The sequence below is a fragment of the Vitis vinifera genome, chromosome 9 (genome assembly GCF_030704535.1).
Source record: "Vitis vinifera cultivar Pinot Noir 40024 chromosome 9, ASM3070453v1".
Lineage (NCBI taxonomy): Eukaryota > Viridiplantae > Streptophyta > Magnoliopsida > Vitales > Vitaceae > Vitis > Vitis vinifera.
Genome location: NC_081813.1, coordinates 5,087,056 through 5,099,990, shown reverse-complemented (window position 1 = coordinate 5,099,990; position 12,935 = coordinate 5,087,056). Strand labels below are relative to the sequence as shown.

The 12,935-nt window shown below is 33.4% G+C and overlaps 1 protein-coding gene across 2 annotated transcripts; it reads left to right on the top strand.

Annotated features, from left to right (window-relative positions):
- Positions 1 to 3,133: 3,133 nt before the first annotated feature.
- LOC100261720 (pleiotropic drug resistance protein 1) lies at positions 3,134 to 10,732 on the top strand. Of its 2 annotated transcripts, XM_010656420.3 has the most exons (24): positions 3,134 to 3,716; positions 3,916 to 4,036; positions 4,130 to 4,218; positions 4,342 to 4,426; positions 4,529 to 4,688; positions 4,804 to 4,880; positions 5,205 to 5,258; positions 5,362 to 5,452; positions 5,555 to 5,856; positions 5,962 to 6,243; positions 6,335 to 6,651; positions 6,760 to 6,920; positions 7,021 to 7,124; positions 7,200 to 7,356; positions 7,435 to 7,497; positions 7,606 to 7,733; positions 7,845 to 8,177; positions 8,544 to 8,834; positions 8,920 to 9,003; positions 9,106 to 9,239; positions 9,368 to 9,595; positions 9,682 to 9,853; positions 9,938 to 10,192; positions 10,289 to 10,732. In XM_010656420.3, exons 1-24 carry the CDS (start codon positions 3,391 to 3,393, stop codon positions 10,547 to 10,549), a joined length of 4,275 nt encoding a protein of 1,424 aa, XP_010654722.1. In that variant the 5' UTR covers positions 3,134 to 3,390; the 3' UTR covers positions 10,550 to 10,732. The 2 variants fall into 2 exon arrangements, with proteins under 2 accessions (XP_010654722.1, XP_059595506.1); XM_059739523.1 differs by having other exon boundaries at positions 9,682 to 10,192.
- The last annotated feature ends 2,203 nt before the right edge of the window (positions 10,733 to 12,935 follow it).

Genomic DNA, 12,935 nt, shown 5'->3' with positions numbered 1-12,935 from the left:
TGCTTAAAGCAATTTTTTTGAATCATAGATTGAAATTTTAAATTAATGTTTTAGTTTTATCATATAAATTAATTAGTTAAGTTTAATTATGGTTAAGTTGACAGTCATTGCATTAATATAAACTTAACTATTATTAAGTTGCATTAACAAATAACTTAACCAGAGTTAAGTTCATAGTCAGAATTTTCATTTAAATTTAATAGTGGTTGAGTTGCATTAACAAATAACTTAACCACAGTTAAGTTCATAGTTAGAATTTTCACTTGAGCTTAATAGTGGTTGAGTTGTATTAACGAATAACTCAATCACAGTTAAGTTCACAGTTGGAATTTTCACTTGAACTTAACAATAGTTGAGTTGCATTAATAAAGAACTTAACCACAGTTAAGTTCATAGTCACAATTTTTTGCTTTTTCTCTTCGCAATTGGGATTTTTGATTTTTTTATCACCATTTTTAACCTTTTTCTTTTATCACTCTTCAATGAACCTATTTTTTTTTTATTGTGCTTGAAGATACAATATGAGATAACTGGACAAAAAAATGAGAGGATAAGAGGATAGATGAAATGATAAAATGAGATGAGATAATTTTTCTAAGGATTGAGAATGAAACAAAAGATGATATGATAGACGAGAAATTTTCTAGGGCTTCTAAAGAAAATATGAGCTTTCTGTTCTATGCACCAAATGGAGAGAATGAAATAGAAGAAGAAAATAAAAGATGAGGAGTTGTTATGTAAATGAAGCAGAATAGAAGATAAGTTTTCCTTTTTGTACACCAAAAGAAGAGAATGAAGTAGAAGAAAATGATGAGAAATTTTTTACGGTTTCTGAAGGAAAAGATGAGAAGTCGTTCTATAGAAAGTTAAATGAAGTAGAAAATGAGAAGTTGTAAGTGTTGGAGGGAAATAAAAGGAAGGGCATTTTTGTCTTAATCAACAGTTTTTTTTTTTATTTAACTTTTTGATAGATGGGTTATATTTATAAATAGTGGGGTTATTTTGACCCATTTAACCAAATAACTCTTATTAAAAGGCATCAAAAGTGTGCTATTTGACATGGCTAGCCCCTCTCACTCTCCTTCAACCAACAAAAATCCTTGACCCTCCCATTTCTTTTTAGAATTGAATAATCTTAAAGATCAAACATCAAGACTATTAGCCCAACGATTCTCCTAATAGGTTTTTTATAATTACAAAATAAAGTTAAAATTACTAATAGTTTAAATCAAATTAAGTTTTTTAAGTTTACTATTGAAAATCTAAAGAAAGCTCAAGCAATCATGGAAGACTTAGGATCCTTGAAGACTTAAATCAACCTAAAATGTTGTGTAAAATTAAGATAATTTATATATATATATGCATATGTCTCAAAGAATTGGGCGATTTCTTATTTTCAATTAAAACCTTGAGCTAAATTACTTTTAAATTTATCCTGAAAAGTTTTAAGAAGGTTTATGTAAGTTATTGGAGGTTTCAGACCTTAAACCATGCCATTTACGATTGAGGAGTTGAGGAACCGACTAAATAGGTTAGACTTGATAAATTAAGAGACATTTGTTATTTTTCTCTTTTCTAGTAGTTTAAGCTTTGACTAGTTGAGTATCCGTCAAATTCATTGCTCAACTGATTAAGGATCTAAGTCTAAGTGATCATCTATCAATGCATTAAATGCATAGTGACTAATAAATTGATCAAATCGGTTAGTTGACTAATTAGGGTTTGTTTATGGTTGTTGGGGTCCCCGAGTTGAAATACTATGGTTATGTTTGGTTCCTAGAAAATTTGAGGGAAAATGTAAGGAAAAGAAAATACAAAGGAAAAGTAGAAGGAAATAAAAAGTGAAGAAAAATAAAAAATATATTAAAAGTTGATAAATTATTTTTTTGTTACTTCAAACTCATTTTATTTATTTTAAATTATTAATATAAAGATTAAATAATTTAAAAATACATAATTTTTTAATTAGTTTTAATTATATTTGATTTTTTTTTATATTTTTCATAGGACAACCAAACATGAAAAAATTATTTTTCTTTCCATTTTTTTTCTTTCTTTAGTATTTTCTAGGAACCAAACATAACCTATATATATATATATATATATATATATATTCAAATTTCTAACATTAGCAATTTTTTTTTACCTAGAACCATAATCTCATATTTAGTAATAAAACTAGGGATCAAATATTAAAATCATGCAAAACTAGATCCTCTTAATGATCTCTCCTAAAAATTTGATAATAATAAATAAAATTATCTTGCTAATAAATATATTTATAAATTTGTTAAAATCATCTTACTAGTAAATATATTTATTAATTTATTAATTATATAATATTGAATGCAAGTCATTGTGGAAAAATCCTCCCATAATAATTTTATATTTTGCATTATATAAATCAAACATTCTTGATTTTAACATCTCATCTTCTTATCTCTTTTTTTAAAAATTAAAAATAAAAAATTGAAAAAAATTTTGTTGGTTGGCCTAAACAATAAAATGAAAGTTTTAAAAAATAAATGCAATAAAAAGTTAAAAAAAAACTTTAATCCTAAAATTATAAAAATGATATGTTAGCTCTTAACGCATTTTCAACTCTTTCTCAATACCTATCTTTTGTTTATTTTTTTTTCATTTATCATTATTGTTATTATTACTATTGTATACAATAATAATAACAATTATTATTATTATTTATGTTTATTTATATTCAATTTTGTTTTGCGGGAATTTTAGTATATAATAATGATAATAAACAAATAAACAAAAGATAGATAATGAAAAAGCGCTGAAAATGTAATCAGGGTCAATATTTTATTTTTTATATTTTTAATTTTAATTATATTTTAAATTTAAAAAATTTTAAATTTATTTTTTATTGTTGATATGACCACAATTTTATTTATTTATTTATTTTCCTGAAAGAGATAAGAAGATGAGTGTTTTAAAAAGTTAGTTCATTTGGCGGGTTGGAAGCTTTAAACAAATCGCGCTCCCGTTGGGAAACTCTAGAAGTGTTTGATTTAAGAATTTGACGGGTCAAAGTCGTTGGAATCGTTACCCAGCAGCTTATATATTCAATTTCCACGCTAATTTTTTTTAAGGAAAAGTCATAGGAAACCAAGAAGTTCGAAAACTTGAGGGCCTGTTCAACCCATCACCTATATAAACCCTCCATTCTGAAGGCATCAAGTCTTACCAATTCAAAGGGTAGAGACTTTTATGCAGAGAAAAGGGGGGAAGGGGACTCGTATCTGATTTTTAGCTTCTTTGGGCTCCAGGGTTCAAAACTCTGAGCTTCTTTCTCAGACTTTTGAGGAAAAATTTCTGGGTTTTTGTGGGTTTTGATTGGTCTTGCAGGAGGGTTCTTCGTTTCAGGTTGCAATGGCCACTGCTGACACTTATAGAGCCAGTGGTAGTTTAAGGAGGAACGGTTCTTCGATATGGAGGAGCTCCGGTGCGGATGTTTTCTCCCGATCTTCGAGGGATGAGGATGATGAGGAAGCTTTGAAATGGGCCGCACTCGAGAAACTTCCCACCTACAATCGGTTGAGGAGAGGTTTGCTGATGGGATCCGAGGGTGAGGCCAGTGAAATTGATATCCATAACCTTGGGTTTCAGGAAAAGAAGAATTTAGTGGAGCGGTTGGTAAAAGTTGCCGAAGAGGACAATGAGAAGTTCTTGTTGAAGCTCAAGAATCGTATCGATAGGTGAGATTTCTCCTCCTTTCTTGCATTCCTTGCCATTTGTTTTTGAACATTGAAAACAGAAGGACATAAAGAGGAAAAAAAAAAAAAAACTTGACCTGAAATATGCCTCATGAGTGTTTCCCACATTTTCTCCACAGCCAAACAACATCTTCCTTTGAATTTTTGATAATGGGTTTTCACGACTCTTCCATTTTTTCAGAGTTGGAATTGATGTTCCCGAAATTGAAGTTAGATTTGAGCATCTTACCATCGATGCAGAAGCTTTTGTAGGAAGCAGAGCTTTGCCTTCATTTCATAATTTCATTTTTAATAAACTTGAGGTAACTACATGCAAATGCTGATCATTATCTATGTACTCAGTATTCTTTTAAGTAAGTTTGTTTTTAGATCTAATTTTCCCTTCTTTTCCAAAGGGTATCCTGAACGCTGTGCGTATTCTTCCAAGTAAAAAGAGGAAATTCACTATTCTCAATGATGTTAGTGGGATCATCAAACCACGCAGGTGAGAATGAATTTGTTTCTAGTAAAAAAAGGATTGATAACTCAAATGATTTTTTCGTTCTTCAAAGTTAGAATGTCCCGAAGATCCATACTCAAGATTTTTGTGCATATTTTTCTTCTGCAGATTGACTTTGCTTTTAGGTCCTCCAAGTTCTGGAAAGACCACCCTCTTATTGGCATTGGCTGGCAAGCTTGATCCCAATCTAAAGGTTGAAAGAAAATGATTATTACTCCTCCATTCTTTATGGAATGTTTGATTTTTTATTTCTTTAATCTCATATCCAATTTCAAAACTGAAATTCCTTCTTTAGGTTATGGGAAGGGTGACATACAACGGCCATGGCATGAATGAGTTTGTACCCCAGAGAACTGCAGCCTATATCAGCCAACATGATACCCATATAGGAGAAATGACTGTAAGGGAAACCTTGGCATTCTCTGCAAGATGCCAGGGTGTTGGAGATCGATATGGTTAGTCTAAACCATTGCCCTTGCTTTTATTTTCTCCGCTTTTTGCAGGTTGTGAATGCAATTTTATGACATTTCCGTAGCCTAGAAGATTGACTCTTATTTTTGCCATGTGCAGACATGTTAGCAGAGCTGTCAAGAAGAGAGAAAGCAGCAAATATTAAGCCTGATCCTGATCTTGATGTCTTCATGAAGGTGAGACAGAATCTACTTTTAGTGAAATTTTAATCAGCTCTGCAGAAATTGAGCTATTTGCTTTTAGTGAACATGGATACTGCTCTTTCCAGAAATTAAATTTTGAATTCTGACATAGATGGGCAAAATGGCTTTGTATTAATGTCGGAGTTCTGTTTGTTCTGGAGTTTGTTTCTTTCTTTTTGTACTCAAATGAATGGCTTGAGTCAATCTAATTTGTGAATTTTATGCTATGTTAGAATCTTTTATCTATGAAATTTCTTAATGTACAGAAGTTGCTTGCATGGTGGTTGACATTTTCATCATTGGATTCCAATATTTCAGGCAGCAGCAACAGAAGGTCAGAAGGAAAATGTAGTCACTGATTATACATTGAAGGTATTAGAACCATAAAACTTTCAATGATGGCATATAGATTTCTGAGAAAACCCAATTCTAATTCATAATTTGTTTGTTTTTTTTTTTACATTTAAATCTACAGATTTTGGGACTAGACATCTGTGCAGATACCATGGTAGGAGATGAGATGATAAGGGGTATCTCTGGAGGACAAAGGAAGCGTGTCACAACAGGTGGGATAATTTGGTTTCTAACTAAATGAAAAAACAAATCAAATTAGATTTTTTGTTCATTAATTTAATTTAATTCAATTATGTGAAATGTATGAATGATAGGTGAGATGCTGGTCGGACCATCAAAGGCACTGTTTATGGATGAGATCTCTACTGGCTTGGACAGCTCAACAACTTTTCAAATCATCAATTCTCTCAAGCAAACCATCCACATTCTCAATGGGACTGCTGTCATCTCTCTCCTCCAGCCAGCACCTGAGACTTACAATCTTTTTGATGACATCATTCTCCTTTCTGATAGTCAGATTGTTTATCAAGGTCCTCGTGAAGATGTGCTTGAATTTTTTGAATCCATAGGCTTCAAATGTCCTGAAAGGAAGGGTGAGGCAGACTTCCTGCAAGAAGTGCGTGCAAATCTAGCTTTGTTATCTTCTGTCTTTTTCTTTTCTTTTTTTTCTTTTTTTGAGAAAAAAATAGAGCTAGAACATGAACTTTAAAATTCATTGCAGGTAACATCTAGAAAAGATCAGGCCCAGTATTGGGCACGTAAAGATGTGCCTTACAGCTTTGTCACAGTCAAGGAATTTGCTGAGGCATTCCAGTCCTTTCACATTGGACGGAAAGTAGCAGATGAGCTTGCATCACCATTTGACAGGGCCAAAAGCCACCCAGCTGCTTTGACAACCAAAAAGTATGGTGTTAGAAAGAAGGAACTGTTGGATGCCAACATGTCAAGAGAGTACTTACTGATGAAGAGGAACTCATTTGTTTATATTTTCAAACTCACCCAAGTGAGTATTATTATTATTATTGCTAATTATAACTATGGCTTTTAATTTTGTATATCTGATCGTAATTTATTATTTTTATTTCTATTTTTAGCTTGCAGTAGTGGCAGTGATTGCAATGACACTCTTCCTAAGAACTGAGATGAACAAAAATTCAACAGAAGATGGAAGCATTTACACGGGTGCCTTGTTCTTCACTGTTGTCATGATCATGTTTAATGGAATGGCAGAACTTGCCATGACAATTGCAAAACTTCCTGTCTTTTACAAGCAAAGAGACTTTCTCTTCTATCCTGCATGGGCATATGCTCTTCCCACATGGGTGCTCAAGATCCCCATCACATTTGTTGAAGTTGCTGTTTGGGTGTTCATCACTTACTATGTCATTGGATTTGATCCAAATGTGGAAAGGTAAAAGTTAAAAAGTTATGAAGTTGCAGAAACTTATCCAGATTTCTTTTACATGTTTTCTCTGTTCCAAAATGATTAATGCTGAATAAACAAATCTCCTTATTGCAGGTTGTTTAGACAGTATCTTCTCCTCTTGCTTGTTAATCAGATGGCATCTGGATTATTTCGATTTATAGCAGCAGCCGGTAGAAACATGATTGTTGCAAGCACATTTGGGGCATTTGCTGTACTTATGCTCATGGCATTGGGTGGTTTTATCCTGTCACATGGTATGATGAGGAAATATCCTTTTAGGAAGCATGGAACCTTCTTGTGCATAACCCCTAATAATGAATTTTTGTTTCCTTTTTTATTTGGTCAATGCTGCAGATAATGTCAAGAAATGGTGGATTTGGGGTTACTGGTCGTCCCCTCTGATGTATGCACAGAATGCAATAGTGGTAAATGAATTCCTTGGGAAGAGTTGGAGCAAAGTAAGTTCTTGAATGTTCCATGTGAATATTTGTGTGTGTCAGTAACTGATGATTGTACTTATTTCCATTTTTCAGAATGTTACCAATTCAACAGAATCCCTTGGAATCACAGTATTGAAGTCTCGTGGGTTCTTCACAGACGCACACTGGTACTGGATAGGAGCTGGGGCACTGCTTGGATTCATATTTGTTTTCAACTTCTTTTACACTCTCTGCCTCAATTACTTAAATCGTGGGTATCTGTACCTTCTCTGCATTGAAACTCCTAAAAATATGAGATTAGTGTACTAACATTGTGCAAATTGCGCAGCATTTGAGAAGCCTCAAGCTGTTATAACAGAAGAGTCTGACAATGCCAAAACTGCAACCACAGGTGATGAAACTCATACATGGTGCATGCATGCATGCCTTTGTATGACTCAATTCTTGTCATTTAACTACATGTTTTATATGGCTCACTGAATTTAAACTTGACATGCAGAGAGGGGAGAGCATATGGTAGAAGCCATTGCTGAGGGTAACCATAATAAGAAGAAAGGAATGGTTCTTCCATTCCAACCACATTCTATCACTTTTGATGATATTAGATACTCAGTTGACATGCCAGAGGTAACATCATATTTATTCAAATGATGACATATGTTTTAGCAGCACTGAAGTTTTTTCATAATGTACTATAAACCAGAAATGAGAACTGAGTTGTTTGAAATGAACTTGCAGGAAATGAAAAGTCAGGGTGCCCTTGAAGACAGACTGGAGCTTCTGAAGGGGGTGAGTGGTGCTTTCAGGCCTGGTGTTCTTACAGCTCTGATGGGTGTTAGTGGTGCTGGTAAAACCACTCTCATGGATGTACTGGCTGGTCGGAAAACTGGTGGATATATTGAGGGTAACATTTCTATTTCTGGCTACCCAAAGAAGCAAGAGACTTTTGCTCGAATTTCTGGATACTGTGAGCAGAATGACATCCACTCTCCTCATGTTACTGTCCATGAGTCCTTGCTCTACTCAGCTTGGCTGCGGTTGCCTTCTGATGTGAATTCTGAAACCAGAAAGGTAGGAGTCTTCTTAATTGTTTCTATATTTTTCTTGTTCAATTTAGTGCTCTAAACAAGCAAAGCCCTAAAATTGACTTTTCATATTTGGTTGAGGTAAGGTCAGTTCAAGTTTGGATTGACCTTCACCTGGGAAAAAGTGCTGGTTCAAATTTCATTGACTTTTAATCCAATCTGGTGAAGTTCATGCAAGCTAATGAGCGTTATTGAGCATTTGCACCTATTAACCGATCCATTTAGTAAGACTAGGGAAACCTCTTCACAGCCTGATAACAGAAGAGTCACAAGCAGTCTCAAATTTTTTACCATCTCTACTATGGTTTGCAACGTTTTTTGAACAATTTATAATCATTGCTAATGGTTACAGATGTTCATTGAGGAAGTCATGGAGCTTGTGGAACTGACCCCATTGAGGGATGCACTGGTTGGGTTGCCAGGTGTAAATGGCCTCTCAACTGAGCAGCGCAAGAGGCTGACTATTGCAGTTGAGCTTGTGGCAAATCCCTCAATAATATTCATGGATGAGCCAACTTCAGGGCTAGATGCAAGAGCTGCTGCAATTGTTATGAGAACAGTCAGAAACACTGTGGACACAGGAAGAACAGTTGTGTGCACCATCCATCAGCCAAGTATTGACATATTTGAGGCCTTTGATGAGGTAGGAAATATTAAGGGATAGAATTATAGTTTCTCTTCTGTGCTCTTTGCATATAGGCACTGAAATATTTAAAATGGATTTGCAGTTGCTCCTGATGAAGCGTGGAGGGCAAGAGATATATGTGGGACCACTGGGTAGACATTCTTCCCATCTGATAAATTATTTTGAGGTAAGCTGCCATGATAATGTAGAAGCTATAAGAAGTGAATACTTCAGTTTGAGTTAATTCATATTAAGCACTTACTAATACATATCACTTGCTTTCATAAAGGGAATTGAAGGAGTCAGTAAAATCAAAGATGGTTATAACCCTGCAACCTGGATGCTGGAAGTTACCACCGGAGCACAAGAAGGAACTTTGGGGGTCGATTTCACTGAAATATACAAGAATTCAGACCTATACAGGTGATTCAAGCATAGGTTATCTAATTGCATTATAAGATTGAAAAGTCATATACATCCATCCTAATGTTTCTCGTGAAAAGCTTAAATTTGTTGTTGAAACCTGTTCTAAAAAGTGGCATATGTTTCAGGAGAAACAAAGATTTAATTAAAGAACTGAGCCAACCTGCCCCTGGTACAAAAGACCTCTATTTTGCTACTCAATACTCCCAACCCTTCTTCACCCAATTTTTGGCATGCTTATGGAAACAACGTTGGTCATACTGGCGGAACCCACCATACACGGCAGTGAGATTTCTCTTCACAACTTTCATAGCCTTGATGTTTGGGTTAATTTTCTGGGATCTGGGCACCAGAAGGTAATTTGATGTCGGTTCAAAAATTTGAGAACTCAGTATGTTTCTCTATATCAACTTTAATTTTTACTTGATGAGGTAAATGGCAGGACAAGGCAACAAGATCTGTTAAATGCAATGGGTTCTATGTATGCTGCTGTTCTCTTTCTTGGGGTTCAGAACGCCCAATCGGTCCAGCCAGTCATTGTAGTTGAACGAACAGTCTTTTACAGAGAAAGAGCTGCTGGAATGTATTCAGCCCTGCCATATGCCTTTGGACAGGTAATTAGTTTTCTGATGCTACGGACTTTGCATATATGTAATACGTTTTGCCTTTTAATAATCAAATTTCTTCTCTTGTTGCAGGCTCTTGTTGAGATTCCATATGTCTTTGCACAAGCTGTGGTGTATGGTGTTATAGTTTATGGAATGATTGGATTTGAATGGACAGCCACTAAATTCTTCTGGTATCTGTTCTTCATGTTCTGCACTTTGTTGTACTTCACCTTCTATGGCATGATGGCTGTGGCTGCCACGCCAAATCAACATATTGCTTCCATCATTGCCGCAACATTTTATACATTATGGAACCTCTTTTCAGGTTTCATAGTCCCACGAAACGTAAGTGGCCTCAACCTGTGATTCTTTAAATTGCAACTTTCCTTACCACATGGATATAGAAATGACTCGTATTGTTGCATTTCTTGATGAATACAGAGAATTCCGGTGTGGTGGAGATGGTACTGTTGGATATGTCCAGTTGCATGGACTTTGTATGGATTGGTTGCATCACAGTTTGGAGATATACAGAGCACACTACTTGAGAATAATCAAACGGTGAAACAATTCTTGGATGATTATTTTGGATTCAAACATGATTTCCTGGGAGTGGTTGCAGCTGTGGTTGTTGGGTTTGTGGTGCTTTTCTTATTCATCTTTGCCTATGCCATTAAGGCATTTAACTTCCAAAAGCGATAAGAACTCATGAGCACAAGTTCTAAACTTTCCAGTTCAACATTTAATTGTAAGACGAAAAAAAAAAAGGTTTTGTTCTTCGTGTAAGTAGGATGTTAGGATGTTAAATTCTTTAATTTCTTTGTCGTCCCAATTTTATGTAGTTTGAAATTCCAGACAGTAATAGAACCTTGAGCTATTCTTTCATCCTTGATTACCAACTTAACAGTATGGGCCTCCACTTTCAGTCTCTGCTCTAAGTACCAAAGACACGATAAAAGGATGAAAATTTAGAAACTATAAAAAAACTAGACCTGTGTTTTTAATCTGCAGCGTTTGCAATGCTATTAAATTTAGAATTCAGCAAGAAAAAAGGGAAGTTTAGGCCTTCCTTGGAAAGTCGGGAGTCATTTCCAATAGTTGTATGCCTATATTTACCAATGCTTTCAAAATTGGATTGGTTATTGAATCAAAATAGTTATTGATTCATGATTCAATGATTGCTTGTTGAATCACGGTTAAAAATTAAAAATTATTATAATAAGTTAAAAAAATATATAAATAATTATAAATTTTAAAATATTTCATCATTTTATTTGATAATTAAGATTTAAGAACAACATGGGGCCCATATTTCATGGTTAATTTTATTTTATTTTTAAAAAAATCAATAGTGGGACCATGAATTTTTGTACTATTAATTCATATGATCAATGTTTTGAGAATTGGATTGATGATTGAATCAGAAAAGTTATTAGTTCATGGTTCAGAATCGATGGTCGGGACCTCGGTCGGATTGTTGGACCTTGGTCGTCCCGATGACATCATAAATAATAATTTATATATTATATAAAATTTTAAATAATTATAAGAAATTAAAATTATATATAATTAAATTTTTTTAATAATATTTTATTTTTATATTTGACATATCAAATTAAATGATGAAGAGAAATATAAATATATTAATATTTTAAATTTTATTAAATAGACCATTTATAATATTTAAATATAAAGATATATATAAAATGAAAAAAAATATAACATTTAACTTTATTTATATGTCTTTTGTATTTTATTAACAACAACCCAATGAACTATAATAGGAGAAATAACAAAGTAATTAATAATGTGAACAACATAACCAATGTCTGAACATATAATTGTGAAATAGACTAAGCTATTAATAATAGTACAATATAAGTAGGGTATGACAAAGGGTTACCATCAAAAGAAGAATATTGAACATTAACCTCAAGAAGAGTATCAACAGTCTTAGTATTAATGAGGCGAGTAATTGAGAATATCAACTATGTACTTAGAGAGTGAGAGAAGATAACCTTTCGGAGAAAAAAACTACACCAATATCTAAAAAGTTTGGTAGAGAGCCCAAATTCTTCTTTTCAAAATAGGAAACTGATCGAACTTCTCTATTGTACCAAAATACGTAAGCCTAATATGTAGTAGCTTTGGCCATAAAGATCAAAGAAAAAACTGCTATGACTTTTGTAGTATTTCGGGTATCATCCTCAAGGATTGGCTTATGGGATTTGTCAATACTAGAGTAAATAAATTACTTTTATTTGAATCCTAAAGTGGAAAATGATATGTGAATAATGTGAAACTAAGTAAAAAGAAATTAAATTAATAACAAAATAAATATTGATTTTAAATTCGATTGATTCAAGTTTGGGGCTTTCCACAATCCAACTTAGGGTATAGAAGTTAGAGAAAACAAGGGTCTTTTAAGTAATTTGATCTTAGGGTTTTGGGATCTTGGGTCTTTTAAGTAATATGATCTTAAGGTTTTGGGATCTTTGGTTGCTCGCGATCAACTTGAATTCTATAACTCAAAATTGCATCTGAAGCCTAATTTTTTCTTTTTAAAACAGATTCCTAAAACTATGAAATGAATGAGATTGATTATCGATTATCGATTTGACTTTTTAAAACTTTCTAGTCCTTATAACTTTGTTTTGGGGCAATAAAGATAAAGAAGACGAGGATAACTAATGATCAAGAGTTACCAAGAATCACTAGTATCGGGTAATAACCTACTGTATCATTTCTTAAACTAACTCGCAAGGATAGGATAAAAAATTAATAAATTGTCACCCAACCAATAACTAATCTCATTGTTATAATAATTTACCCATTGTCCCTATAGATTTCCTAGTCCTTAGGTTGTCATGCTTCAAGGCCCAAGTTGGCTTTTTAGCCTCTCTTGGGGGTAATGTCACATTCATAATCCATAATAGGATAAAAATCCATAATTTGAATCAAAAGAACTAAAAACAATATATTTAATAAAGAAGAAAAGAAAATAAACCAAAGTTCTCATTTTTTTCCACCTCCAATGTCAAACTCTCCGAAAAAAGATCTAAGATCTCTAAACCCTAGAACTAAGAGA